The sequence below is a fragment of the Diabrotica virgifera genome, chromosome 4 (assembly GCF_917563875.1).
Source record: "Diabrotica virgifera virgifera chromosome 4, PGI_DIABVI_V3a".
Lineage (NCBI taxonomy): Eukaryota > Metazoa > Arthropoda > Insecta > Coleoptera > Chrysomelidae > Diabrotica > Diabrotica virgifera.
In genome coordinates, this window is record NC_065446.1 from 29,801,962 (window position 1) to 29,829,898 (window position 27,937).

The following is a 27,937-nucleotide window of genomic DNA, read 5'->3' on the forward strand; positions in this document are numbered from 1 at the left end:
ATTTTAAAGTAACCCCCCACCCTACCTCCGTGGGGGGTCGCGTTTGGTACTATTCGATATATTTTTCAAAAATATTAAATAATTGTATTCAGCAGTTTTTCAATCTGATGTTTATTTTGCTAAATATCGCGGGATTTGTATTTAAAATTTAAAATTTATCCCCCACCCCTCTCTGCGAGGGGTCGTGTTTGGTATCTATCGATAAATTTTTGATAAATATTGAACGTGTAGTTTTTAGTTTTTCGATCTGACGTTCATTTCGCGAAATATTCGCCTTTTTCTTGTGAAACTTTGTGACTCACCAATTCCCTTACGCCCCGCTCAAATCGTCAGATTTTTTAAATATACACTGTTTTGCATGTACTTAACTTACCTTATCTTAATCTGACAATTTCGAGTATTTTTAAGGAGAGATTTTTTTTTTCGGGCCCCCCTAAACGAACTCCCCTGTGTTAAGAGCCAATATATGGCAGAGGTACATCTGCAGGGTACCACGTTTCTCCCCATATGATAATCTGACGCGCTCGAGTAACTGCAAAAATCCCCGCTTGGGCTCCCCTACCATGAGTCGTATCAGTTTTTTTCGGAACCAGCTATACACAGCTTTTTACACAATACCAATAACAAGGAATTCGGTATTGTTGTTATTGGTATTGTATACAAGGGCATGAGTTAAGGAATTTTGAAGAAATATTGTGATTTATTCACGTCTGTTCGGTAGACGGAGTCAGTAGAGTATAGCATCATTTGTTCTTCCTCTGCATAGAGCTTTTTTAGATAGTCAATCCATGTATCCTTTTCTATATGTTTTGGTTCTATTAGTTCCTTTACTTCCGTTCTTTGACCTCATAAAGCGCCATATTTCCTTTTGGAGACCATAAAAATCATTTTCCATTTCTTTCAAAAAACGTTCCTAATGATCATTTTTTATTCTTCTTACGACTGAATGTGTTTCGTTTCTTATTGTCTTATAATTATAGTATGCCTTTTGTGTCTTAGTTGACATGTATTTAGGTAAGCTTTGTTCTTCTCTTTATTTGAAAGTACTTTAACATAATTAAATACTACATAAACGATCTCAAACATAACACGAATGTTCTGCAGTTCTAGGTACTGAGGACGGTATGTATTGTATAGATTTGGATCGAACGGAAGTAGCGAAAATAGGCGATGGGAAGAAAATTTTTCAATTGGAATATATTAGCGAAGAACATTTGCTCGTCGTTGTGAGCGGTAAACAAAGACAAGTGAGGTTAGTGCCTATAAGGGCGCTAGATGGTGATGACGTCGAATGGATTAAGGTTACCGAAAGTAAGGGTTGTTCTGTTCTTACTGTCGGGCCTGTTCTGCGTGCCCCATTGACGTTTTGTCTTTGCGTGTCAATTAAAAAACAGGTAGGACTTACTGAATTTACGATCTAGATATTACAGATCATATTCATTTCCTAATTACTGTTAGAGGGTAACACTTCGAAGATAGATTAATGCGTAAGTGGCTTTTTTCGATTATCTCAAAATGAGTAAGATGCGCCTAGAAATCAGCTTATTGCTTTCATCTAACCAGCTTTCATCTAACTATGACCGTCTGTATTTAAACAGGCAGTCGTTTTAGATGTGGCAACACTGTGAAGCTGTCAAATAGAGGGCCTATTTATAAATTAATATAATAGCGATCCTATACGCTCTGAGCTTCGCTGGTGTCGTTACCTAGCGGATTACTAATGCAACTTTCGCCGGAAATTTTTAAATTTATTATTTAATTTTTATCGCGTAATATTTACAACGCAAAAAAAATAATTAAATTGCAATCGATTTTTTTAAGATTTTGCTAATCATTATGACGTTCTATTGATGAAATGTTAATTTCTTACTTCGGATACTTTCACAATTATCGTGTAGATGGCGCATAGATTAATTTATAATTACATATTACGGAATATTAAAAAAACTTAAATGCAGTATTTAAAACGTAAGTTTATTTAAGTTAAAAATATACACCACAGCTTTGACCAACTAATATTTTTTCCTATTAATGTTTTTAATTTCAATGTTTTAAATTAATCACTTTGGCATTTATGTCAAATTTCTAGAAAAAGTTTACTGACTTGTCGCTACTGGCGCTCACGAACTTTTAAATACCCCCTCTACGTACGAGCTCACAGCGTATAGCGGGAAGAATACAATTTTGAAGATTTATTTGATTTAATTCATATTTAATTCATTCATGATATATATTTGATTAAACCCAAAATATTATTTTTGTGACAGTGACAGTTTTAGTTGGCATACTCCTCTGATACGTCTAAAGGTGGAAAACAATCAATATAATGTAAATTTATACGTTTTTGTCGCTAATTTTCCCAACTTTACTCGTTTCATTTCTTTTTATCTCACAACTTAATATGTTTTCCATCTTTTGCGTTATTTTGCCGGTTATTACCGCTCTCATCACTGTATAATAGACAGAGTCATTAGTAAACAAAATACACTTATTATAAATGTGATCCAATAAAAATTTTAAAAACAAAAGGTAGGTGATCAAAATTAAAACACTAATTTTACCACCACCTTGTTGCTCTGTCAAATGCCATTTTCTTGGAAAAGTTTTTAAAAGACCAACAGAATGCATATACAGTGATGAGCGCGCTAATAACCGGCAAAATAACGCAAAAGATGAACAGCATAATGGGTTGTGAACTAAAAAGAGATAAAACTAGTGGAGGTGGGAAATTATGGGTATAAACCTACAAAACATGACCACTTACAATAGTTTCCTACCTTTAGACGTTAGCTTTTTTTTCATTTCGACTGACTCAAATAAACGTCAAAATTTGACATGGTAGTAGCTGAATATTTTTTGCTTGAGGGAATGGAAAAACTGTGTCTGTTTAATTTTTAAATTAGTTTTTAAATAAAAATATTTTAAAAATTAAAGTAAAATTATTACCTCATTATTCATAATCTTTGTTTTTGATTTATTTATGGACAGCCTTGTTTCCAAACTCACTTATTCTATTCGTTCTAAAAGCTCCGTCAAAATTATTTAAAATTAAAAAAATGTTAATGTCACATTAACGTCATACGTATGACTAAAGTCAACTAGCTCTTAGCTAACGTCTAAAGGTAAAAAGTGGTAATGTTTTATAGGTTAATACCAATAATTTCCCACCTCTACTATTTTCATCTCTTTTTATTTCACAACGCATTTTGTTGTCCATCATTTGCGCTATTTTGCAGGTTATTAGCGCGCTCATCACTGTATGTAAACAAGCACAAACAGATATTTGTATAGGAACTCTATGCAGTTCTGGCCGTGTGTTAGGGGGCTATGATTTAACACATAATATAACCTATGAGGATAGTTATAACATATTATTATACCTACCTTGATCTTGAGTGAAGAATATGTTTATTTTACTTATTAGTATAGAATTATTTATTTTTATATAGTGCGTTTGTGTAACCTTTATAGTCTGAACAAAAGCCATAAAATTTGCTTCGTAGAAAAATTAATAGTATGTATTTGGAATGGATGAATTTGATGCCGCTAGATATCAAAAATAAATCATACGAAATATATCTCATAGTTAAAAAAGGATAATAATCAGTAGTATCTAGATCTAAAATATAATGATTTAACCATAAAACAGTTTATGTTATATAAATAATTTTATTGTGTGTTTCAACAGAATTCTTCAGTAATTATTATTTATGAAATAACTCGTACGAAAACAAGGCACCAGAGGGTACGAGAAATTGGTTTACCAGTCATTGTACAGTCTCTTCAACTATTATCGGATGGTCGATTATGTGTTGGATCACCTTCGTCATTTACCGTTTACAATATTCAAAGTGGTGATCAACAGTTAATATGTAAGTATATATTCTTATTTACGAGATATGTTAATTTATTTACTACCGTTCTATATTTATTTTTATCTTAGTAATAGTCGGTATGATTTTCAAGCAGTTTAACTAACAGCCGGGCGCGCCGCAGCTATTTGCTGCGTAAACTTAATTTTTCTAGGTAAAGTGTTAACGGTATATGTTATGTACGTGATCTTTTTAAAATTCCCTTATTGGTTAATCCTCAGTGGGTATCCATCATGGTCTCATGAAATTCTAATACAATTAGTTATTGCACTTTGTTGTGAATAGTGCATACTTCCACGTGATATAGCCGAGTTTCTGTTCAGGATGTTTCCGAAGCAACTAGTTCCTCACCAAGAAGACAAAAATACTGCTAAACGTGGTAGATGCTGCAATTGTTACAGTGAACAAATTAAGTCGTATACATCTATGAAATGTACAAAATGTAGTGCATTCACTTGTAAACGACAAATCTAATATTGTATGTACAAATTCTAATAATCAGATAAAAAGTTTTTTTATAGAATTTATTAAAATGAGTTAAATTAATTACTTTATAAAATACGTCTACCGGGATAATAGCCAATTCCTAATAATTACATTGACAGTACATGCCGACGCGTCACGTACGTTTTACTTGAGAGACAACAGTAGCGATCAACAGGTAGCAACAAACGCGGTCCAAGATTGCGGCTGTAATTGTGAATATTTTGTCGAGATATTTGGCCCACATATTCGTAGTATAATAAAGAATGGCGGTGCAGAGCCCAATTTGAGAAATATGTATGTGGAAATTACTCTATAACTAAATAAAATATTGCAAAAAGGAGCTTGTACCGCCATTAACCCTTAAACGCCCAACCTTTCTTAGGTTCCATGTACGCCCAAGGGTGGGTAAAAAATGTCCACCTCGAAAATAGCCAATATATTTATTGAGAGTTGTTGGAAATGGATTATTTTAAGAATATTATGCTTAATAAACACAGCATCTTCTAATATATTAATATAAACAACTTACAAACCTTACAACAAAATTATAATGTACAACAAAATTAAAATACCAGTAAAAGCCAGTAATTCAGATTTGTCGATTTTCTCCACATTCTTCCTTTCAGCCTCCTCATTGGCGGATAATTATGTCGATTATGTAATTATACGTCGATAATTATAAAGATTATGTTCCTACCAACGAGAAATTAGATAGAAACCTTTAGTAACAATTTTTACCAAGCAAGTACTTTTTATGCACACCCATATTTAACTAAGATATTACTTTTATTTCCAAAAATACCGGTAAAACCAAATTAACATTCGATAAAGGGCTGTCTTTTTAACAATAAATAATTTTTGAAAAATTTTTAAACACGTAATAAATATGTTACAAGGAAATACGCATTAGGTGGACATTTTTTACCCACCCTTGGGCGTTTAAGGGTTAAGAAGGACAAAAAATACACTTTCTTCAAATAACCTTTTTTATCCCATGCCTAGATTTTGTGTCATATTGGACCTAGTAAAATTTTTTATCTCAAACAAGAAATCGAACATAATAGGTTTGTTCTAGCAAACAGTCAAACTAGTCAGAAACCGTCAGCAAACAGTTGGTCAGTGAGAGAACATAATACAGTCACCAGTGCTATCCTCTCTACTCGCGCTGGTCCACTATTCGCTGATGGTTTCAAACCGTTTGAAACTGATGCTAGAACAAACCTATTATAACCAAATAACTGATTAGTCAACATAGAGAAAGTGTCACTGTCATTTTGACAAACCTGCGTCAGATTTCTGTTCTGTTATCTGCATAGGGATTACAAACACTCGATACGAATTGTATCCGCCATGTTATACCGTGGCGCCGTGGAGTGTTCGTAATCCCTATGCAGATAACAGAACAGAAATCTCACGCAGGTTTGTCAAAATGACAGTGACACTTTCTCTATGTTGACTAATCAGTTATTTAGTTATAATATGTTCGATTAGTTGTTAGAGATAAAAAATTTTATTAGGTCCAATATGACACAAAATCTAGGCATGGGATAAAAAAGGTTATTTGAAGAAAGTTTATTTGTTCTTCTTAATGGCGGTACAAGCTCCTTTTTGCAATATTTTATATAGTTATAGAGTAATTTCCACATACTAACATATTTCTCAAATTGGGCTCTGTACCGCCATTCTTTATTATACTACGAATATGTGTGCGGAATATCTCGACAAAATATTCAAAATTACAGCCGCAATCTTGGATCGCGTTTGTTGCTACCTGTTGATCTCTACTGTTGCCTCTTATATATATATATATATAACGCCTCTTAACGTTTTGATTTAACTTGTTTGAAAATGAATCATTACATTGGTGCAATGATCTGTTGCACAGTGGTTCCAAATGCTGAAAACGTGGTCATGAGGTATGATAAAAAGTCATTATTTGAGAAATTTTATGTTTACAGTTGTTTTCTCATACTACCGTAGAATCGTAATATGCAAGTATAAAGACCGGACTTGATGTATTTTTATTCATAACTCCGGGACAAGTGAGCCATGTACAACCTTATTTTGGCCGGCAGTGAAAGTAAAAAAGAACGCGTATATTGAAAACGCTGTAAAACGTTTTGTAGTTTATCAGTTTTATTGCTGTAAAGAAGATTCTTCTTTTTCAAGTATGTATTAATGTAACATAAAATTTGACTAAAGATTTGATAATAATAAATGCACAAAATTTGTTAATGAATAAATAGTAAAAATATACTTTAAATAATCAAAATTTCGTAATACATTCAAAAAGCACATAACACTGCTATTAATGTTTATTAATCTCAAAATATATAGTCAGAAGATACAGAATCACGTTGGTTTAGCAGCCTTTAACTGTCTATGCATTGCTGGTAGTTGTTTGAATACAAAAGTGCGAAATTACGCATATTACATGATTCTGGCGATTGTAGCATATTTATGGGCGGTTGTACCTAAGTAATATGCTCTAAATTTTATACTTCAAAAAGAAAATGTATTGGTAATCAGCAATTTCGAAAGTCCCTTATTATATAACATTTTAAAAAATATGCGCTTATAATAAAATTTTCGAATTTCTTTCGGCAAAAAAAAATGTTAGATTTGTAATCGGCGACCTTAAACTACCCAATTTGACAAAAAAATTTGCGTTTTGATAGATATGTATTTTCAATTTCTTTCCGCCGTGTTGGATCCACCAGGTGAAAGTAATTCCGAAGTGTATGAACAATATACGCTTTTAAAGGTTCATGGCCACTTTTTCAGCATTTGGAACCACCGTGCGTTGGAACAACTGTATGTATTATTAAATTACTGTTGCATATTATTACACACATTACATAATATGAAATTTATTTATTTCAGCGTTACTGCATCCTGATAATCCTTTATATTCTACAATAATGTGTAGTGCTGTGGAAGCTATGCGGGTCATAGAACTACCAAGGCATGAATACCTTTTAGTATTTGGAACTCTAGCAGCGTTTGTTGATAGACACGGTCGAAGATCGAGGGACCGAGAAATGATGTACCCTGCAGTTCCTATAGCAATAGGTAAGTATTTATTTAAAGTTGATTGTCGAAGGAAATGATTCCTTTATACGAGAATGAAATAAAGCATTTGGTAGTCTTCCAACTTTTATTATCGAACGTATCAATTGAATTTTTTCTGATTCTTCTTTTTCTTCAGCCTTAAGTAATCCAACTTTGGACATAGGCCTCCCCCAATTCAATCCAGTGTTGTGTATTTTGCGCCACCTGTTTCCAGTTGTGTCCTCCAAACTTCTTTATGTCATCAGCCCATCTCATTTGTGGCTTTCCTTTACTTCTTCCTAACCACGGTCTCCATTGTTGTATTTCGTGATTCCATCTTTTATCCTTCAGTCGGGCATTGTGCGTGTTTCAACATGTTCTCCTGCGTCTTTTACTTTGGTTTTGCTTCTAATCCATTTATTTGTTTTTTGTCTACATATGAGCCTCACCCCGAGCATTGATCTTTCCATCGCTCTCTGTGCCTTTACTATTTTATCCATATTGGCCTTGGTGAGTGTCCACGTCTGTGAACCATACGTAAGTATAGGGAGGATACACTGATCGTAAACTCTGGTTCTCAAATATTGTTCTACTTTAGTGTTTTTCAAGATCCAACTTAGTTTTCCAAATCCTGCCCACGTTAACCTTATTCTTCTGGTAATTTCGGCAGTTTGGTTTTCTTTGTTAACTTTCATTATCTGTCCCAGGTAGATGTATTCGCTTACTGTTTCTAAATCTATGTCATTCAACGTTGTTTTTGTAATGTTCGGTGTATTCGTCATTACTTTTGTTTTTTCCAAGTTCATCTTAAGACCTACTTTTTCCGAAGCTTGAAATAGTTGATTTTTTCTGATATCTATCAGAAATTATTTCTGATAGAGATCATTTTGTAATTTTATTGACATCTCCCAAAAATAAGACCTCATGAGTGACAATTAGTGATGGAACATCATTTAACTACCAGTGATTTAATTACGGTGATTTAGAAATATCCGGTAACTACCATAGCTTGGCAGCTTCGCTAACCGTGACCAGATATTCTTCTTCTTCTTACGGTGTCTATCCGTTCCGGATGTTGGCAATCAGCATGGCTTTCCTAACATTGCTTGCTGTTATTCGGCATAGGCCGGTTGTCGATGTATTGAACGTGACCAGACATCTCGTAACGCGACAATTCGTAACCGGAAAATGGTAACGGACATCTCGTAACGGCGACAGTTCCTAACAGCGACACTTCGTAACGGCGACAGTTCGTAACTACACAAATTCGTAACGGACAACTCGTAACGTCAAAATTGAATTATTCTGTTTATTTTTGTTAACGTGGAAACTAACTGTTATTACAGTTATAATTGAAGTTATTATGTTTATCAATTTAATGAATCAATACCGGCATAAACATGTTTAACACATTATATATTTCGTGTTTCAGAATATATTAAAAGTCTGTAAAGACAAACAAATATTTAATGTCCGACTGGTATATTATTTGACAAATAATGACATGATTTCGAAGTCAGTTAAGTATGATATATAATGCCCTAGGGCGGTATTTTGAAAAATAACACCCTATAGCATTAAATATAAATAACTAGTTAAATACTGTCAAGTTGACAAATAACAACCTAAGTAAAGCTATGGTTACATAATTACGTTACGACTATTGCTGGTAAATGTACTTATCTGAAAACTAATTAATTCAAAATTCATTCAAATTTTTTGCATATAAATAATAATTTAGTCGGACATTAAACGTTGAAGGCACCACGGGTATTATATATAATAACGCATTCGGTCAACGTATATCCCTCGGGCCAAAGGCCCTCGGTATATACACCATTGACCTCAGCGTTATTATCCTTATAATACCCTTGGTACCTTAATAACTATTGTTCCTTAAATTGGCATATACCTAGACAAAGGAATAATTAAGTAATTCGTGAAATATTTAAGCCGACAACGTCTTTAGACATTCCCAATTTTCTAAGTAAAGATTTTGAAAAGGAAAGATTATAATTTTAAAAATGTTTATCCTGATACTGATTCGTTAAATTGATAAACATAATTTAATTTATAACTACTGTAATAACAGTTAATTTCCACGTTAACAAAAATACACTGAATAATTCAATTTTTTTTTTGGTTTATTGGCTTTGGGAAGAACCCGTTTTGCCACGAAAATGTATAACATTTAAAAGTCTATACATATAACTGAACACAATTTGGTACAAATACAATTTTTACAAATCTATACATATACCTATATTTAATACCTAACTGAATACAATTTGGATTGGTTGATACAGACCTAAAAGTTGAGGAAATTATAAGCTTGTTTTTTGCTGCAGTTCGGTACCTAAGACACGATGCTTTAATTCTGCGCCAAGTTGTCTTTCTTCCCGGAAACTGTGACATAATTCTTGCAGTTTGCGCATCTTCAAAAGGATTCTGTTCTAATCTCTCCAAAAGCGTACGATCTTCATGAGCGGTAGCTATTTTTGGTCTTCCAGAACCTTGCTTTCTTTCGAGAGTTTCTTGTTCTCTCCATCTTTTATTAATATTAAAAACTGTTGTTCTGCTTACGTTAAAATGGTTCGCTACGGCAGATAGTGACCAACCATCTTCTAATTTTCGTTACAGTTCTTGCTTTTAGTTCTTTGTTAGCATGTGGAGCCATTTTTTGAGGTTGAACTTGTTGAATAGAATAAATTATCTGACAAATTTTAAGATTTGGCAGTGACAGTGACAGTATGTAAATAATAAGTATTTATCCTTCAAAATACACTGCTCAACTTTCTACAAAATACGCTTTAAGAGTCGGTATCAGTTTTTTTAGGAACCAACTGTACATACTATGTTAATAAATATTATAAATATATTACACTACTTAATGTTTATCAAGAACACATAGTGTATACATTTTACAAATAAAAATATTATGTTAATATTAAAATAAATGCATTCTTTTTTGCATTTTTTTTTAATTTTCTTTTTGTTTTGTTTTTTGTTTTTTTTTTCTTTTGTCACTACGATAAGATGTCAACCCGGTTCAACCCCTCGGAGGTTTAAATCCTCTTAGTGTTTTTTTGCTTTAAATTTTTTTTTTAATTTTTGTTTCATTTTTTTATTCTTCTTTAATATTTTTTTAAACATATTTTACAAATACCTAGAACTAATTACAATAATATTTTACTATCCGACACGAAAGATACCAAACAGTCAAAAATTTTCTTTTTATTCAGGGACAGAATAAAGAGAATATTTACAGGGAGTGGGATGTTCTGGTCTATAATTCTTTTAATTAGGTGATTTGTTAGGTGTTTATGCTTCTTGCGTTCAAAAAGTATGTGGTTCAAGTCATTTTTAACCTCACATTCTTGACAAATGTTTGAATATTATGTGAAACAAAGATAACATCTTTACTATAAGTGTCAAACTGACATTGTCCGATATAAGGTTAAAAAAGATGTTTATTTGTTTATTTTTTCTTCTTCTTTTATGGCCTTTATGAGCTGTTAGCCAGCAACATTTCTTAAAAATAACGCCTAATTAAACCTGCCATACAACAAGCCCAATCAAGGATCCTAGGGAAAGTGAAGTCGGTGAAAAAAATAAACTGTTGTTAAAATATAAACTAAATAAATAAAATATAATTTAAAAACAATAATTTGACATTATATTTAACCTGCAATATTATGACAGACGTCAGTTACCATTTACCATCTGACCAAATATAATAATGACGTCATATATAATCGTCACTACTTCTAGCCAATAAAATGCTCGCTGTAATAGGAATGGCATGTCAAAAAATCTGATCATTCCCTATATATTTTTTTCAAATTTAGAATATGGCAACTAGGGGAAAATTACGCGCAATTCTTATTGTTTGACTTCTAGTTTATATGTAGCTGTTCACCCTGTCATTTGGTTGTTGGTTAACCAAAAGCCGTGTATTTAATATTTCGCGCTTACTGACTACCATTTTTTGTTTTTTTTTTTTTTCGTATTGAGATTAAGTCCATGTTCTCTACTTATCTGTTATGCGCGACGTTATTCTTTGCAAACCATCTAGGAATCTAGGCTATCTGCAAAAAACACTGCGTCATCGGCATATTTAATGTTGTTTAGACGCAATCCGTTGTTTAATATGCTTTCTTGTTGTTCTCCTTTCTCGAAGATATATGTTCATAGTATAGTATATTAAATAACATCGAGGACAGAATGCATCCTTATTTCACTCCTCTATGGATAGAGGAGTGAGCAGAGGTAGGAGGTAGCTGTTAGATATGTATATGTTTTTATTTGAATATTATCAATGTTCTAATTAACTGAATCATGCTCAGGTATATGTTTCATACGTGGGTACTGATGGAACTGATAAATTTACACATTCCGCTTAACTTGATCAAGTTTTTTCTATTTTCAGCTTATAGAGACGGACATTTAGTAGTTTATAGTGATACCCACATAGACATATTTAACTGTGCGACGGGAGAATGGGTCCAGACCCTTAATATTAAGAAAGCGAAACCATTAAACGATAGCGGCAGTCTGACTTTATGTGTCCTGAACGATCTAGCACACCTTCTCTATTTGTCCAATATTCATCAAAGTAAGTATCATTAGATAGTATTTTTAATATAAGATATATGGTTATATATTTTTATTTATATGTCTAATCATTTCTAAATGTCGCGTCAAAATAGGCAGAAAAAGACTTGTTAAACTGTAAAAGTACATGTTAATAAACATGTTCCTCTGAAAAAGTTTGTTCTGCTGTTCCTCACCTGGAAATTCTAACGGACTGTGTATGCTTTCGAAATATTCTGCCTCGAAAGATTCCTGAACTATGTACTTTGTTAATAGAGCTTGTTTAGATAGTGTTACTGGAGTTTTGATAATACTTCATGTACCTAATACAAGACGGGATTCATAATTTAATAATAAGAACCATATCATTTCACGTTATATATTATTTTCGTTTATATTCGAATATTGTTTTCAGGAGAACTTTTAAATATTGATAACATAGTTACATTAGACCGAGATGGGAGAACTATTCATAAAACGAGAAGAAGATTTTCTTTAAGAGAAGGCAATAGAACCCAACGCATGTAAGTATTGATACATATCACGTCTAATATATTCTTCTTATGGTGCCATCTACCGCCGGAACTTAGCAATCATTACAGCTATTCTTATTTTTGATGCTGCCGCCCTGAATAGCTCAATGGAGATGTAGCCATACCACTCACGGATGTTCTTTAACCATAAGATTCTTCGTCTTCCTCTCGATCTCTTTTCCTCTATTTTATCCTGTATGGAGTAGGATATATCCTCCTCCTCTCATTACATGACCAACACATTGTAATTTTCTCTTCTGAATGGTAAATATTATTGACGTTTTGTCCCAAAAATCTACAAATAAGCGTCTATACGTTGACATTTCAAAAGCTTTCTTCTTTTAAGTTCAAGCTTCACTTCCACATAATAATACAGAGCAGGCGTAGCATCGGGTCATAACGAAATATTAAATGTACTCTATATTTGTCTTATTTCTAATTAGTGTTTTAAAATGATCCTTTTCTCCAACAGGAGTACCGATAGAAGATCTAAGCTTATATCAGCTCCAACCAACTTTAACCATATCAGTCATATGGGACCAGGAGATGGAATCCAGCGCCAGCGGTTAATAGATCTAACGCCCACACGTACAGACCAGTTACCCGAACATAATCCATTTAGTACTGCCACTACTCCTCCTCAAAGGGTAAGCATGCTTTACTTTTTTAACATGTGTTCACAGAGTAAATATATATCCAAATACTAGTAAATATTACATATCATTGAAAAACATGAACACAGTCCCTACAATATACTTACCGTTGCACGTCATTATCTACGTCAGAGATCTAAGTTGCCCAATTACAAAAAAATCTTGAATTCATTTTAAATCAGATATATCACATAATTATTGCGGAAGTGGATTATACAACAAAACAAATTAATATTCAATGTAAATAATTTAAAACATTAGAAATAGAAAACAAGAATTAAGTTATAATCTAACGTTAAAGTAAATAATAAAAACAATAAATATAATAAAACAAATACTTATAGTAAAGAATAAAAACAAATCTGAAGTGTCATCACCGCAACTATCAAATAAATGTTGCCAATTTATGCCAAAATGTCACCTTTGTTCGATCCGAACAAGTGTGCTTTATAAAAATGCTTTATATTCTTCTGAAGCTATTTCCTTGTGGCATTTTTGTAATTAACTACTCTAAATGGGAATGTGGCTAAATTGTTAATATTTTATTAACGTTTCGTCGTCCAAATTGGACGTCGTTGTCAAAATAAACGTTAATAAAATCATTTTTTAGTTAAATTATGGCTTATTTCCCATTTAGAGTAGTTAATTGCTTTATATTCCACTTATACAAATTAAATGAATCAAGTTGGGGTATGTTCCTTTAAATTTACATTAATAGAAATCTTCCAATATTATTTAGTATTGGATTATTCCTATATAATAAAATATGTCTAGTGCCTCTAATTCCAGTGTACTCGGCTAAACGATTCTAAAAAGGAACATACCTACCACTTAAATATTTCGTGTTGGTATAATGTGACGTCACGTGCTATGACGCGGATGACGTGCAACGGTGTCTATATTGTACGGACTGTATGTATTGATGACAATGCCTTTAATTCACTCGGAAGTTGATTCTTTATTAAATGAGGTTTATTACATATTGTTGTGGAGTTTGTGAAAATTGTGGAATTTCACAACAGTTGACAGTTTTAAAATTAGTTCTTACCGATAAATCACCCTCTTCAATAAATTGTTGGACAATGTAATCTAATGGAATATTTCCCTTTTCGTAATAGATATTGTTTATTCATTCTCTGTTACAGATACCAACAAAAACTGCACCATTACCGCCGAAACACGGAGAAAGAAAGAGGCCGGAAATTTCGAACCCAACTCCTATCAGACCGAATTTTCCCGCCCACAATGGAGCAAAACGAGCTGCACCTCCTCGACCAAGGGATTTACCCCCAGCCTTGCCCAAATCATCTGATAAATCACCTTCTCCCGATCCCGCTAGTATCGGTAGCATGTCGTCTTTGCATGAAATGATAAAGGTATGTTTATTTTGAATATACTAGTACCAGGTAATTAAAAATTGACAAATGTTAATATTTTATGAAACACATAAAATACAGAGGCAAATAGGCCTGACATGGGCAGCATTTGCCTTATTCTAAGCCATATTCTAAAAAGTGCAATTTCCATATGTCTCATGCGGAAGACTATAACCAATGTGTTTTGACTGTACAAACTTATGGAGGAGATACTTTATACGGCGGCGTTCATACTCGGGCGATAGCCGATAAGCGACATTTTATCGCCACGATATATTGCTAGGAACGTTCAAAGAGAGCATACGATAAATCGCCGCGGGCGGCCATGCGAAGGTGATGGAAGCACATTTCATTTCAGTTAACAGTATGAGCTCAAATGAGTCGTGATGTTGATTATAGTTACTTTCGAGTATTTGTTACAAATCGTTACTTTTGTATAAAGTAATCATTTACAGTATTCGTTACTTTGATGATTATGATTACTTTTGTATTTGAGTACCGGTAATCATATCGAGAATCGTATTTCTCAGTAGGTAGGTATTTTGTATAGGTATAGATATAGATCTAAATAAAAATATAGGGTTCTCGCATTCGATCTTTGTTAATGACATACATTACATACTTTAACCTCATTATACCTCCCTCTGTTTCATCTTCTATCTTCTCCTCACCCTCACAGTGTGAGGCGCTGAGGCTCACACCCTTAAAACGCTTCATACCGATAACGATATTCCATAACACTTATAAAATACCGGTCCCGTCCGTTACTCGCTGGGATGCGATTGGTAGAAAGTAATCAAGTGTACTGGTTGTAGATACAATAGTCGTTACTCGCTCTGATACGATTGGTACGAAGTAATAAGAGTAATCAAAGAGTACGAAGTAATCAGAGTAAATGTAGATACAATAGTCGTTACTCACTCTGATACGATTGGTACGAAGTAATCAGAGTAATCAAAGTAACGATTTGCCTCTCTGTATAGTAATCGTTACTTTCGGTATTCGTAAGTAACGAGTACTTTGCAACGAATAGATACTTTTTCAACATCTCTACAAATGAGGAAGACCTTGTAGTGGCTTATTGGTTTAGGCGTAGATTGAGAAGAAAAAAATACTGGATACATCCTTATAATCTTATCAACGCGCACCATAGCTCACCTGTTGTTTCCAGAGAGCTGTATCAACACGAATTATTAAAGTTCTAAGACCTATATCTTTTATTTCTGATGCAATTTCATTTCATACAGTGCTCGTCACATCTGTCTTACTGTAAGCAGCAAGGGAATAGTTCCAGATGCTCTGCCGAGCTTTCACTAATTAATGAAAAAATCACAGAACTGTCTTCTCTTCTTCCTGAAATATTAACAGTTTGAAATATCGTATGAAACAAATCATGAGGGCGACCGACATGTAGCACTTCAAACGATATATCACTTGCGATATGTTGTGCAATCGCGCGGAAGTGAACCTTTTTTATCGTCTCTATTAGTCCGTTCTTTAACGGTAAAATATCGCAAAACCTCTAAATTTTAAAGAACCGCTTAGATTGACATGAAATTTTGCACACACATAGCTAACATGTCAAAGAAAAAAAGTGATATTGTGCCGATATGTGCTTTTGCCATGGGGGTGGTTTTCACCCCCTCTTGGGCGTAAAAACATATTCGTCCAAAGTAAGTCAGGAAATGGATAAACTGGCTAATTTTAAGTAACTTTTGTTCTATAAAGTTTTTTCACTAAGTCAATACTTTTCGAGTTATTTGGCAGTGAATATGTTCATTTTTTTCAACAAAATAACCACGCTTTTAGACGGTTTTTCGCAAATAACGCAAATAGTAAGTATTTTGTCGAAAAAACATTCTTAGCAAAAATATAGCCTGTAAAAAATTTTAAAAAATGGTGTATATATCACGTCTCTATACCTAGTAGAAGCAGAGTTATAGCTAATGAAAAATAGGTTCATATTCGTCAAATTCCAAATGGAATATTTTAACGTGAAATAACCAAAAATGAAGCACATTTCGGGGAAAACTCATTACAACTTATTTAAAGTGTTTAATTGAAAAGTTAGATTGTTTTGCCTTCGCATTGCAACTGAATAAAAATGGCATACATTTTTATTTTATAGTCGTATTACTCCGTAGAGTAACTAGGTGCATTTTTCCGTTGGAACTTTACCAGCTGCAGACGGGGGATGTGAATTGCATAGTGTAGAATTCCTTCCCTCTCGTCTTCACTGCAGCATCCATTTGACTTGCAAATTGTAGAAGTCTTGGAGGTGTCACCAGGAAAGTGTACCAATAAGTTTTCAATTTAAAAATCTTTTAGTAATATTTTTAATATTTTCAATATTAATAATTTACTATTAGGATTGAAAACTACTTCGTGTTTAAAAAAGCTTCATTTTTTTTTAATTTCTAGCATCAAAAGTAAACAAGTTGCGCTCAAAATAAAGTTAGTCCCTTTTTGTTTTGGTAAAAAAATCGAGAAAATTACCCCCAAATTAGTATCTTAAATGAACTTAATCGTTACGACTTCAAAAGTTTCTTGACTCTTGTATGTATTGTTTGTATGATCTGTAAGTTTCATCGGTTCAAAGTCCTTATTATTGAAAAGGCTGTAGTTAAAAGGGGTTAAACGAGTCACTGATCACGAATGTATGCAAATTTAGAAACACCAAATCTTAATCAATTTTTGTCTAACAGAAAAACAAAAAAATACATGATATTCAGAAAAGCAATGCTGACTTTTTTTGTTTTTCGAGATTTTTGGTATCTCTAACAATTTTTAAGTTATTTGAAAAAAGCATATTTTTCAAAATTAAAATTTTTAAAAATTTTTCTTCGAAACCAATTTTTTTCAAAAATAAGCACTTTGAATCAATGAAACTTACAGATCATATAAACACAACATAAGTAAAATAATTTGTGGAGCGGTAACGATTAATTTCATTTAAGTTGCTAATTAGGGGGTGGTCTTCCCGATTTTTTTTGCCAAAACAAAAGGTACCAACTTTATTTTGAGCGTAACTTGCTTAAATTTAACCCTGGAAGCTCACACTTGGGTGTGAGATACCCATCGCGACACTTAACTGCATGTAGCTTCCGCAGCTGCATTTCAATGGTAATGCTGCTTTATGTAAATTCAGTCTCTAGTCTGCCAAGGACGGGTGTGTAGTTACGGTCTCATTTGAGCAATATTTTCAATCAAGAAAATTTATTGAATACAGGCTAGGGTATGTAGCACCCATGTGTGAGGTTTGCGATGAAGTGTGCGTTCAAGTTAATGACCTAACAACACAACATCCCACAAATCTAATAAAGGAAACTAGGTTATTTCTGCAAAGGCAAAGATGAAAAAACAAAGCGTGCATGCTCAGCTTGCTATAAAGCATAATGCATGGAGCATAGGGCCACAGTGTCTTATGAATGTAGTAACTAAAATGAGTGAAACTGAAATACCTGGCTAAGAAAGAATATGAGTTCTGTAATCAAAAGGTGTTACATTTTAGTTAGAAAGACCATTTTGTTGTTAAATTAAATTAAAATAGTTTGAATTATGTCTACAGTTTTTCAGAAAATGTTTGTTAATTATTTTTAGGTATTTTTAATATTTTTTTATTTTGTGTTACTACAATTAAGAGACAGAAAATAAAATGATCGATTTAATTATTCTTATGTATTCAATAGTGATTAGAGAGTCACTGGAAATCATAAAATATTTACTTTTTTTTATTTCTTCACAAAAAATCATTGGGTATCTGATACCCATGTGTGAGGTTTATTTAAAAAAAATAGGTGTGATCTTCCAGGGTTAATGCTAGAAACTTTTTGTAAAAACAGAAATAAAGCTTTTTTTTAAACACTAAAAAAGTTATAAATGGTTTTCCGCAAAAAGTGCTTAATTTTTTGGATATTTCACGTCGAAATATTCTATTTGAAATTTAGTGAATATGAATCTATTTTTCATTGGCTATAACTCTGGTTCTACGAGATCCAGAGACCTAACGCGTACACCATTTTTTTTTTACTTTTTTATAGGTTATATTTTTGCTAAGAACGTTTTTTTCGACCAAATACTTACTTTTTGAGTTATTTGCGAAAAACCGTCTAAAAATGTGGATATTTTGTTGAAAAATGAACATATTCACTCGCAAATAACTCGAAAAGTGTTAACTTGGCGAAAAAGCTCTATAGAACAATAGGTACTTAAAATTAGTCAGTTTACCCATTTCCGGACTTATTTTGGACATATATTTTTTCACCCCCAAGAGGGGGTGAAAGTCACCCCCAGGGCAAAAGCACACATCGGCACAATATCACTTTTTTTCTTTGACATGTAAGCTATACGTATGCCAAATTTCATGTCAATCCAAGCGGTTCTTTAAAATTTAGAGCAAAAACCGTGAAAGAATGTACTATATTTAGATTCTAAGTATTTGTTTGTGCGTATCGCCTATTGCATATCGTTTACGATATATCGCTTATCTTTTATCGCCCGAGTATGAAGGCCGCCTACACTAACGCAAAAATCCGTGAATAAACTCTTAAGAGTTCTAGGATTCTTTCTCTATAGCGATTTAGTCTATTTCTCAATGTTCTTGCAAAGATTTTTGAACGTTCTAATCTAATAAAATATATTCTGAACCTTTACTTTTCACAAGGGTACACTGCACTGGTACAGAACACAACAACAGTAAAAACAAAAACACACAATACCTCCTGTGAGTGTGAAGTGGGACTGTTCAGGTTTAGGTTCAGTTTAGTTTTGATTTGCCTGACAGTGACAGAAGCGCTAGTGGCAACACCCATACGCGATACGCATTGCATAGACATTCATGATTCATCTTTTAAACTCGAATTTTGCCGCGGACGGGACAGACGATGTACCCATTAAAGGATGGAAATAAATGTTAGTAAATCCTTAAAACTCTAAAACTCGCAATTTTTTGAGATCGCCGTCGCCGCCAAAAAGTTCGTGCTAAAAATTGCCGCCTTTTAAACTCTGCCGCTTCGGGCTATAGCCCCTCAAGCCCCCCTGTAAATACGGCCCTGACTGTATCAAGTACTCATTTTTTATGCAGTGAGCATATCCGCTCCGAGCTTCGCTGGTATCGCCACCTACCTACAGGATTACTAGTACAACTTTTACCGGAAATTTTCTGGAAGGAAAAGAGTGTTGCCCATACTCTGTGAGTTTCGCTGGTATGGCTGCTATCGCCATCTAACGGTTGACTAGTGTTCCTATTTCGGCCGGAATTTTAAAGAGGACAGTAGAAAAGCAAATAATAGTTGTTTCAAACTTATTATTTAATTCTTATCGTGTAATATTTACAACGTAAAGAAGTAATTGGATTGTAATCGATAATTAATAGCAGTAAGTACAGAATTTATTATTCATTATGATTATTTTTAAGATTTTGCTTATCGTTTTGACGTTTATGTTGACAACTAATATTAGAAAAAATTTATTCTGCAAAAAAGTATAATAATTTAATATAATTATAGTATAATACTTCTTAAATATTAACTTATGAATGGCAGTTAACGGCATCCTACGTTTGCTGTGATTGGTCGTTATCTTCACGCATTCAAATTTTGTTTCAGGATTGGATTGTAAAATTGAAACCGTCAAAATTCGAGAGTGTGCTAACTGATCCTTTAGCTCAAATTTTTCTACCGTTTTAAAATTAAAATTGTGTTTAGTTACTTTTTTCTTTTTTTTTTTCTCTCTGATTCTGGCTTTGGGTTAGAACTAGAACCTTTAGCCACGTGATTGTATAACTTATCACCAAGTCAGGGGAGTAATGTGTAGTGTGTGTGTTGAGTAAGTGTCTTGTTACTTTGCAAAGTCGACGTCATTGTCTTTGCAAAGAGACGCTAATTGTTTCCGAACGTCTGCGGTCCCTCCGATGAGTACCGATCTACTTTTTTCTAATTGCATCAATCCATTTTTGTCGTTGAATCACCTTATGCTTAGCGACAGGAAAGTTGTAGAATACACAGTTACTATTGTAACCAGTATTTCGACACTCTTTAATACAACAACTTTCGTGAGACATTTAAAAGCTATATTATAATTATTATAATATGCAACTCTTAATGCAGAACGTCAAAACGCAAATTTCCAGTAAAGGTTTACAAACTTGTCACTACTGACGCTCGCGAATTTTTAATTATCCCCTCTACCTATGAGCTCACAGCGTATACGGGCTTCGCACCAATCAGTTAGCATTATCTCATTTTCCCATACTTGCACTATTACTTAATATTTCTGTCTTTGCAGTTGATCTCCACCAAACTTTAGATTGAATGCACTTCTAGCCTTTTCTATTCCAACTCTGATTTCTTTGGTATAATCGTTTGTTTCATTAATGTTTGTCCCTAAATAGATATAATTGTGAACTCGTTCTATCGTCTTATTCTTTACGTTTTACGTGTAGATTGATGTTTCTAATATTTTTTTTATATAACCATGAGTTTTTTTTATGTTTAGTGACAGACCAAATTCTTCACTCGTTGCAATAACCTTATCTAAAATTCTTTGTAGATCTGTAATCTCTTCATATTATATTATCTTAAAAATATCTTTGTTTCTCTTCTTCTTTTTATCTCTGTTTTTTTTATAAGCTACAAAAATGTTTTATATAGTTTTTTTTTGTTAGATGCATAGTTTTGAAATATTCGCAAAAAACCGTTCGAAAAGGTGTCATTTTTCAATGAAAATAGCCAATTTTCAACCACGAATACCTCAAAAATATTAGGTTTAAAAAAGTACCGGGTGTCCACTTATATTTTCCCCCATTTTAACTGCCTATAACTTCTAAACGGCTTAAGATAGAAATATGCGGTTTTCGCTGAAATGTTTTATTTTAGTAAAAGTTTTGTCTGAATGGATTGAACTTTTTTTATCGCTTTCAAATACGAAAACAAAAATGGCGGATTTTTGAAAAAAACTTTGTTGATTTTTTTTTAATGGAACACCCAGTATATTTTTTTTGTAAATTGAAAGAAAGGTCCTTCACCTATCGAGCGATATAAAGTTTTTCAAAATCGGTTGTCAAATCACTGAGTAATTAATTTTTAAAATGAGAGGTGCAACATGAATATCACATAACATAATATCAATTTATGTGATTTCCACATTGCATCTCTCATTTTAAAAATTAATTGCTGTCATTTGACAACCGATTTTAAAAATTTTATATCGCTGGATAGGTAAATAAATGTTTTTTCAAGTTTTTAGGTAAATGACCATTTTTCATAACGCTTTTAAATAAAAAATGGCGGATTTTTGAAAAAAAAAACGTTGTTGACTTTTTTTATTAAAACGCCCAGTATATTTTTTTGTAACTTGAAAAAATGATCATTTACCTATCGAGCGATATAAAAAATTTTAAAATCGGTTGTCAAATGACTGAGCAATTAATGTTTACAATGAGAGATGCAATGTGGAAATAACATAACATAATATCAATTTGCTTAGTCATGTTATTTAGGTATGTGATATCCACGTTGCACCTCTCATTTTAAAAATTAATTACTCAGTGAGTTGACAACCGATTTTGAAAAATTTTATATCGCTGGATAGGTGAATGACCTTTCTTTCAATTTACAGAAAAATATACTGGGTGTTCCATTAAAAAAAAAGTCAACAACGTTTTTTTAAAAAATTCGCCATTTTTTTTCGTATTTGAAAGCGATATAAATAATTTAATCCATTCAGACAAAACTTTTGCTAAAATAAAACATTTCAGTGAAAACCGCATATTTCTATCTAGGGCCGTTTAGAAGTTATAGGCAGTTAAAATGGGGGAAAATATAAGTGGACACCCGGTATATAAAACAGTTTTTGCTTAGAATTAGGTTGGCTAGCCACTTCCGTAATTATTTTGACCAAAAAATTTTCCACCCGCTTCAAGGGGTCGGAACCGCCCCCAAGATAAAAAGCGCCATAATATATAGAGTAGACTTTGTTTTTTGAGCTATTCCCTACTCACTGTGTAAAGATCAACTAAATCGATGTAGTAGGATGGAATTCGGTGCTCAATACCCTTATTGACTGTCCTATATGGAGAAGAAATATAATAAGAAACAGTGTTATTATTTTGAAATAAAATAAGAATTAATACAAATATAGCCTATATTCTATTAATATTATAAATTTTCCTAAACATCCGAGTTTTAGTAAAAAATAGTACAATTTTCGGGAACCGTATCTTGTAGGTCAGATTTTTGAAATCCATCATCGTCTACACAATAATAGTAATCCGTATCATCTTGTATAATACTTTGATATGATCTGTAATTCCCCGAACCCAAACATCGTAGCCCATGTTTGTAAAGAACGTAGTCGCGTGCACATCGACAATTTAAACTGGCAAAATCATCTTCAGAATTACTTTGATATGCACTAATTTTTGACCCATCTCTCCACGTGCAATAAGCAATACCATCACTAACGTTATACACTCCATAAGCACCATCTCCATCACACACACGTACTCCCAGGTTAATATACGTAACACCATGGTTTTTAAGAGCATGTGTAGTTTTAGCCATAGCATCTGCAATGCTGTCACACTGTCTCAAATATTGACTGCCTGTAGTTGCAACCTCATAGCAGGGTAACTTGTTCATAGCTTTTTCTGGTACTATAGTTGAAACCAAATCTCCTGTTTTTTCTTCCGCGCACCAACACAAACCACTGTCACATTGTAATTTTTCATAATTTCCCAAACTATTACAGTGCAAAGCTACATAGTCTCTTCCACTTTCTAATAATTCAGCTTTTCTCCTACTACAAGCACAAGTCATATCTGCGGATTTAGAATGTCTAGCTTCACCAAATAACCTTTTTCCGTGTTTATCGAAACACATACACCTTCCACTGACGCCACCTTTGCATTGCTTTGCTTTCCAGTATCCGTCAACTTGACAAGCGGGCTTAAATTTTATGGCAGTGAATTTGTTGTAGCGGAAATCTGAAGTGTTTGCATGATAAGCCATGCAACTATTAAGATCAGGAACACAAGTATTTTGACATCTTGACCACGGGAATGCTTTGCAGTCTGCGTCAACTTTACATGTTACTTTAACAGCCGCATTACTTGCCGAACATCGTTTCGCACACATATATCCTGGAGGACAGTCCGGGGGACAATTTTTTCTTAAATATCCAGCGTCAGCATACAGCTGACATCCTGGAAGACAGGTCTTTGTATCTACTGTGTAAAAATATGAGCTTGTTAGCGTTTGTTGGTGGATGCAATCGTCAATAGAAAAGTCCGTAACTAAAATGTCGTTACAGGTGTCTGTACATTCTTGTCTACAGAAAAGGAAAACAAGCATAAACAAAAGAATCTTCATTTTGATTCACTTCTAGCACTAACTAAGATTATTTTGATAGATTTAACTGACTGATGGAAATAATATTTTAGCTTGATAAGATTTCGTTCAATTTTTTTTTTCAAGATATTTGAGATAACCAATCTTATCTTAAAAAGTACTCTGTGATGATTCAATCAAATTAGATCATTAAATGTCTATTTATTTGTTAAGATTTCTATAAAATATAGTTTAAAAACTATGAGATTATATTAAAATTCTAAGAAATTATTTCCACAGAATAAACTTGAGATAATATTATCAGACTGAGCAAAATATGTCTGTATACAGGGTGTCCAGAAACTCTACCGACAAACGAAGACAGGAGATTCCTCAGATAATTTTAAGATATTTTAACCCAATTCATCTAGTCCAAAAATGCCTTCCTAAGGGAGCTAGAGCTTTTTGAAGACGGCGTCTTGTAATTAGTTTTTCTTAAATACCTCCCTCCAGAACGCTTCTATTGAGAAAAACGAAAATTGGTACACATATTTATCTTCCAGAGATAAATAGACTCCATGCATTGCGAATTTCTAGTACCGGTCATAGGCGTCCGTTTTGGGTAGGGCAACAGTTATTTTATCGTATAACTTTTTTATCTTTAATTTTTAAACAAATTTGACTCTTGTTTTAGGTCGATAGGATCCACCGTTTTCTAGAAAAATTGATTTGAAAATTTTTCTTTCTTTGAATTTCCAAAAAAAAAAATTCAAAAAAAAACTATTTAGAAATCCGAAAACTGGTACGTTTATTTATATTTCAGAGATGAATCGATTTCATTAATTGCGAATTTCTAGTATGTGTCATACGCGTCCGTTTTGGGTAGGTCAACGGTTTTTTAAGCATTTTTGATTCTAGATTATTAAGTTATGAGGTATTCTAGTACTAAAAGTTACTCTTGCTTTAAGGTGGTAAAATACACCGTTTTTTTTTTAATTTTTCAATTTTTATTCAAATTCAACAAACGAAAAATTTTAAAATCGATTTTTCTAGAAAACCGTGTGTCCTACCGACTTAATCCAAGAGTACTTTTTAGTACTAGAATACCTCACAATTTAATAATCCAGTGTCAAAAATGCTTAAAAGTTAAAGACAAAAAAGTTATGTGATAAAATAGCCGTTGCCCTAACCAAAACGGACGCCTATGATCGGTACTAGAAATTGGCAATGGATGGAATCGATTTATCTCTGGAAGATAAATATACTAACCGATTTTCGTTTTTCTAAATTGAAGCGTTCTGGAGTTATTTAAGAAAAACTAATTACAAGACGCCATCTTCAAAGAGCTCTAGCTCCCTTAGGAAGCATTTTCGGACTAGTTGAATTGGGTTATAACATTTTAAAATTATCTGAGGAATCTCCTGTGTTCGTTTGTCGGTAGAGTTTCTGGACACCCTGTATAAGATATATAAAATATCTCTATTTTTAATATAAATATATTTTATTTACATCAAAATAAATCAGAGTGTTTATTTCCTGAATACTAACATATTTGTACGTCTAATTTTTATATACAATATAAAGAAAATTTGAGGTCTAAACAAAAATTTTACTGATTATTTTTTGATGATTTTTGATCACGTGTTTAATTTTGTCCAATCAGATTAAAATTATACTGATTATTTCATTCATAGGAGATTCTGACCAATAGAAAGCTACAGAAATCTGAATTAAATCGATAATTTTTGATAATCTCCCGTCGTTAAGTATATTACGTCAGATGCCCTTCGTTGCTACGAAAAAATACATTCAGTGACATTAATGACAATTAATGTTTTAAAAATTATAAAAGTGATCACTTTCAATCGTCAAATATTTATAAAAGCTGTGTGTTTAATGGTACTTACATAAATAAATTACAATAAAATTTTGATTTTGAACAGTTTTATTCATGAAATAATCGCAACAAATTGCACTCGACCTCTGAAATTAATATAGAATTTTTGCTCTCGTGACACTTTGACATAATTTCACTCGCCTTCGGCTCGTGAAATTAAAACTGTCAAAGTGTCACTCTGGAAAAATTCAATAATTTCAGAGCTCTTGTGCAATTACTACTGAGAATTATCTACTGTAGAAAATGACCGATAGAATTTTTTTTAGATTGTTTCTGTTTAATGGCAACCAGTTTCCTAGTTTTGACAACTGTCACATTTAAGAAAATATCCATAATAAATAAATAAATAAATAAATAAATAATAGCTTTATTACCAAACAGTTTCCCATTTCTAGGGTAAAAAATTGAAATACATTTTTTTAGTTAGTATACAATCAGTATGTTGAAAATAAAAAGTGAGAACAATTTAACTAAACAAATAACTATGTAAATAAGAAATAAAAAAAATAAATAAGAAAAAATTAACAATTTAAGGTACTCCATAAACCAATGCAGTATCAACTAGATGATTCATTGAGCATGAAAAAATATCACAATGGTTGCATATTTTGTTATAGTTATCGCACATAGCATAAATCGGTGACTTTAGTAACATGTTTGTTCTCGCGCGTGGACAAGTAAACACGATAGTTGACCTGGAAGTTATTCGTGGCACATTAAATCTAATTTGGTCTAATATATCGCTGCAGTCAATACAGTTGTGTAATAACTTAAATAAAAATGAAACCGAAAATATAACTCTTCTTAACCCTAAACTTACAATATCAAACCTGTTACATAACAAATCGTAATCATAACCATGGGCAGGATATACTCCATCAACCTTAAATTCTAAATATTTTAAAAGTTTCCGTTGTACCTTTTCAATCTGTTGCATATAACATTTATAAATTGGATACCAAATTAAGCTACAATATTCTAGTTTTGTTCGCGCTAACGATAGATACAGCAGTTTAATCGGTCTTATATCGCTAAAATTTTTACAGTTTCTGATGGATAAAACCGTACATTTTCATAGCATCAGATACTTTCTGCTCAATATGGTAATTAAAGGTTAATTTTGAATCAAATATAACTCCTAAATCTTAAATGCTATTACATTTTTCCAGTTCTGACCCCTGAATTACATAATTAAAATCAACCTTATTTTCCTTTCTAGAATATCTCACTACTTCACACTTATTGACACTAAGAAAAAGTTTGTTTTTTATACAGCATGTATCTATATAATTTAGATTGTTCTGCAAATCTATACAATTAGTAATTGTTTTAATTTCACAGTATATTTTAAGATCATCCGCAAAACATAATTTTCTGTTATTGATATCTAAAAATATATTTCAAGCAGTCCATTTCCATTTACAAGCTATAAGAGAGGTCTACCAGATTATAAATTTATAAAAATACAATATCTGAATATTAATGCAGTAAGTACTACAAAATACCTTGGAGTTCACATCGACTCATATCTACGATGGGATATACACATAAACCAAACGTGTAAAACATTGAGATGTCTGTTGTACAAATTTCGATATTTACGTAACATACTGGATATCCATCATCTAAAGGTTATTTACTATTCTTTGGTAGAATCGCGTCTACGTTATGGAATCCTTAGTTGGGGTGGAGTTGTAAATACACACCTAAACCAATTAGACATTATCCAGAGAAAAATATTGAAATTTATTTACAATAGACCTTCGAGATACTCTACTAGTGATCTATATAGCGAATCTCAAACGTTAGATACAAGACAATTATATATTCTTACCATAATTGCCAATCTATACAAAAATAAACATTTACTCACACCATTAGAGCATACCTATAATACAAGAACAAGAGCACAGTCCTGTGTTAGATTAAATATTGCAAAGAAAACAGTTGGGAAACGAAACTTTGAGTATTTACAGGGAAGAATCTACAATTTGATCCCTGAAATTTACAAAACATACCTAATCACTATAAATTCCCTGAAAATGATTAAGAAATTGTTTAGTAGGTATTTGAAACAAAATCACAGGCAAATGTTCAGCCACCTTTTTGAAACCAATTAATAAAGTTGGTAGTCTCAGATTAAATATATG

General features: G+C 32.6%; 2 protein-coding genes across 4 annotated transcripts in view; one reads left to right on the forward strand and one right to left on the reverse strand.

Annotated features, from left to right (window-relative positions):
- LOC114349379 (serine/threonine-protein kinase Genghis Khan) overlaps positions 1-27,937 on the forward strand; it is a 217,796-nt gene that overhangs the window by 161,333 nt on the left and 28,526 nt on the right. For all 3 annotated transcript variants that reach the window (XM_050648108.1, XM_050648111.1, XM_050648109.1), the window contains 7 exons: positions 1,105-1,394; positions 3,689-3,872; positions 7,242-7,430; positions 11,839-12,024; positions 12,418-12,526; positions 13,008-13,182; positions 14,334-14,564. In XM_050648108.1, the coding sequence (XP_050504065.1) occupies positions 1,105-1,394; positions 3,689-3,872; positions 7,242-7,430; positions 11,839-12,024; positions 12,418-12,526; positions 13,008-13,182; positions 14,334-14,564 (1,364 nt within the window). The remainder of the gene's footprint in view (positions 1-1,104; positions 1,395-3,688; positions 3,873-7,241; positions 7,431-11,838; positions 12,025-12,417; positions 12,527-13,007; positions 13,183-14,333; positions 14,565-27,937) is intronic.
- Positions 22,689-24,084, reverse strand: LOC114349365 (uncharacterized). Its single transcript, XM_028299716.2, has one exon. It carries the CDS (start codon positions 23,930-23,932, stop codon positions 22,748-22,750), a length of 1,185 nt encoding a protein of 394 aa, XP_028155517.1. The 5' UTR covers positions 23,933-24,084; the 3' UTR covers positions 22,689-22,747.

Coding starts and splice junctions, on each gene's coding strand:
- LOC114349365 (XM_028299716.2), bottom strand. CDS start 23,932: ATGAAGATTCTTTTGTTTATGCTTGTTTTCCTTTTCTGTAGACAAGAA.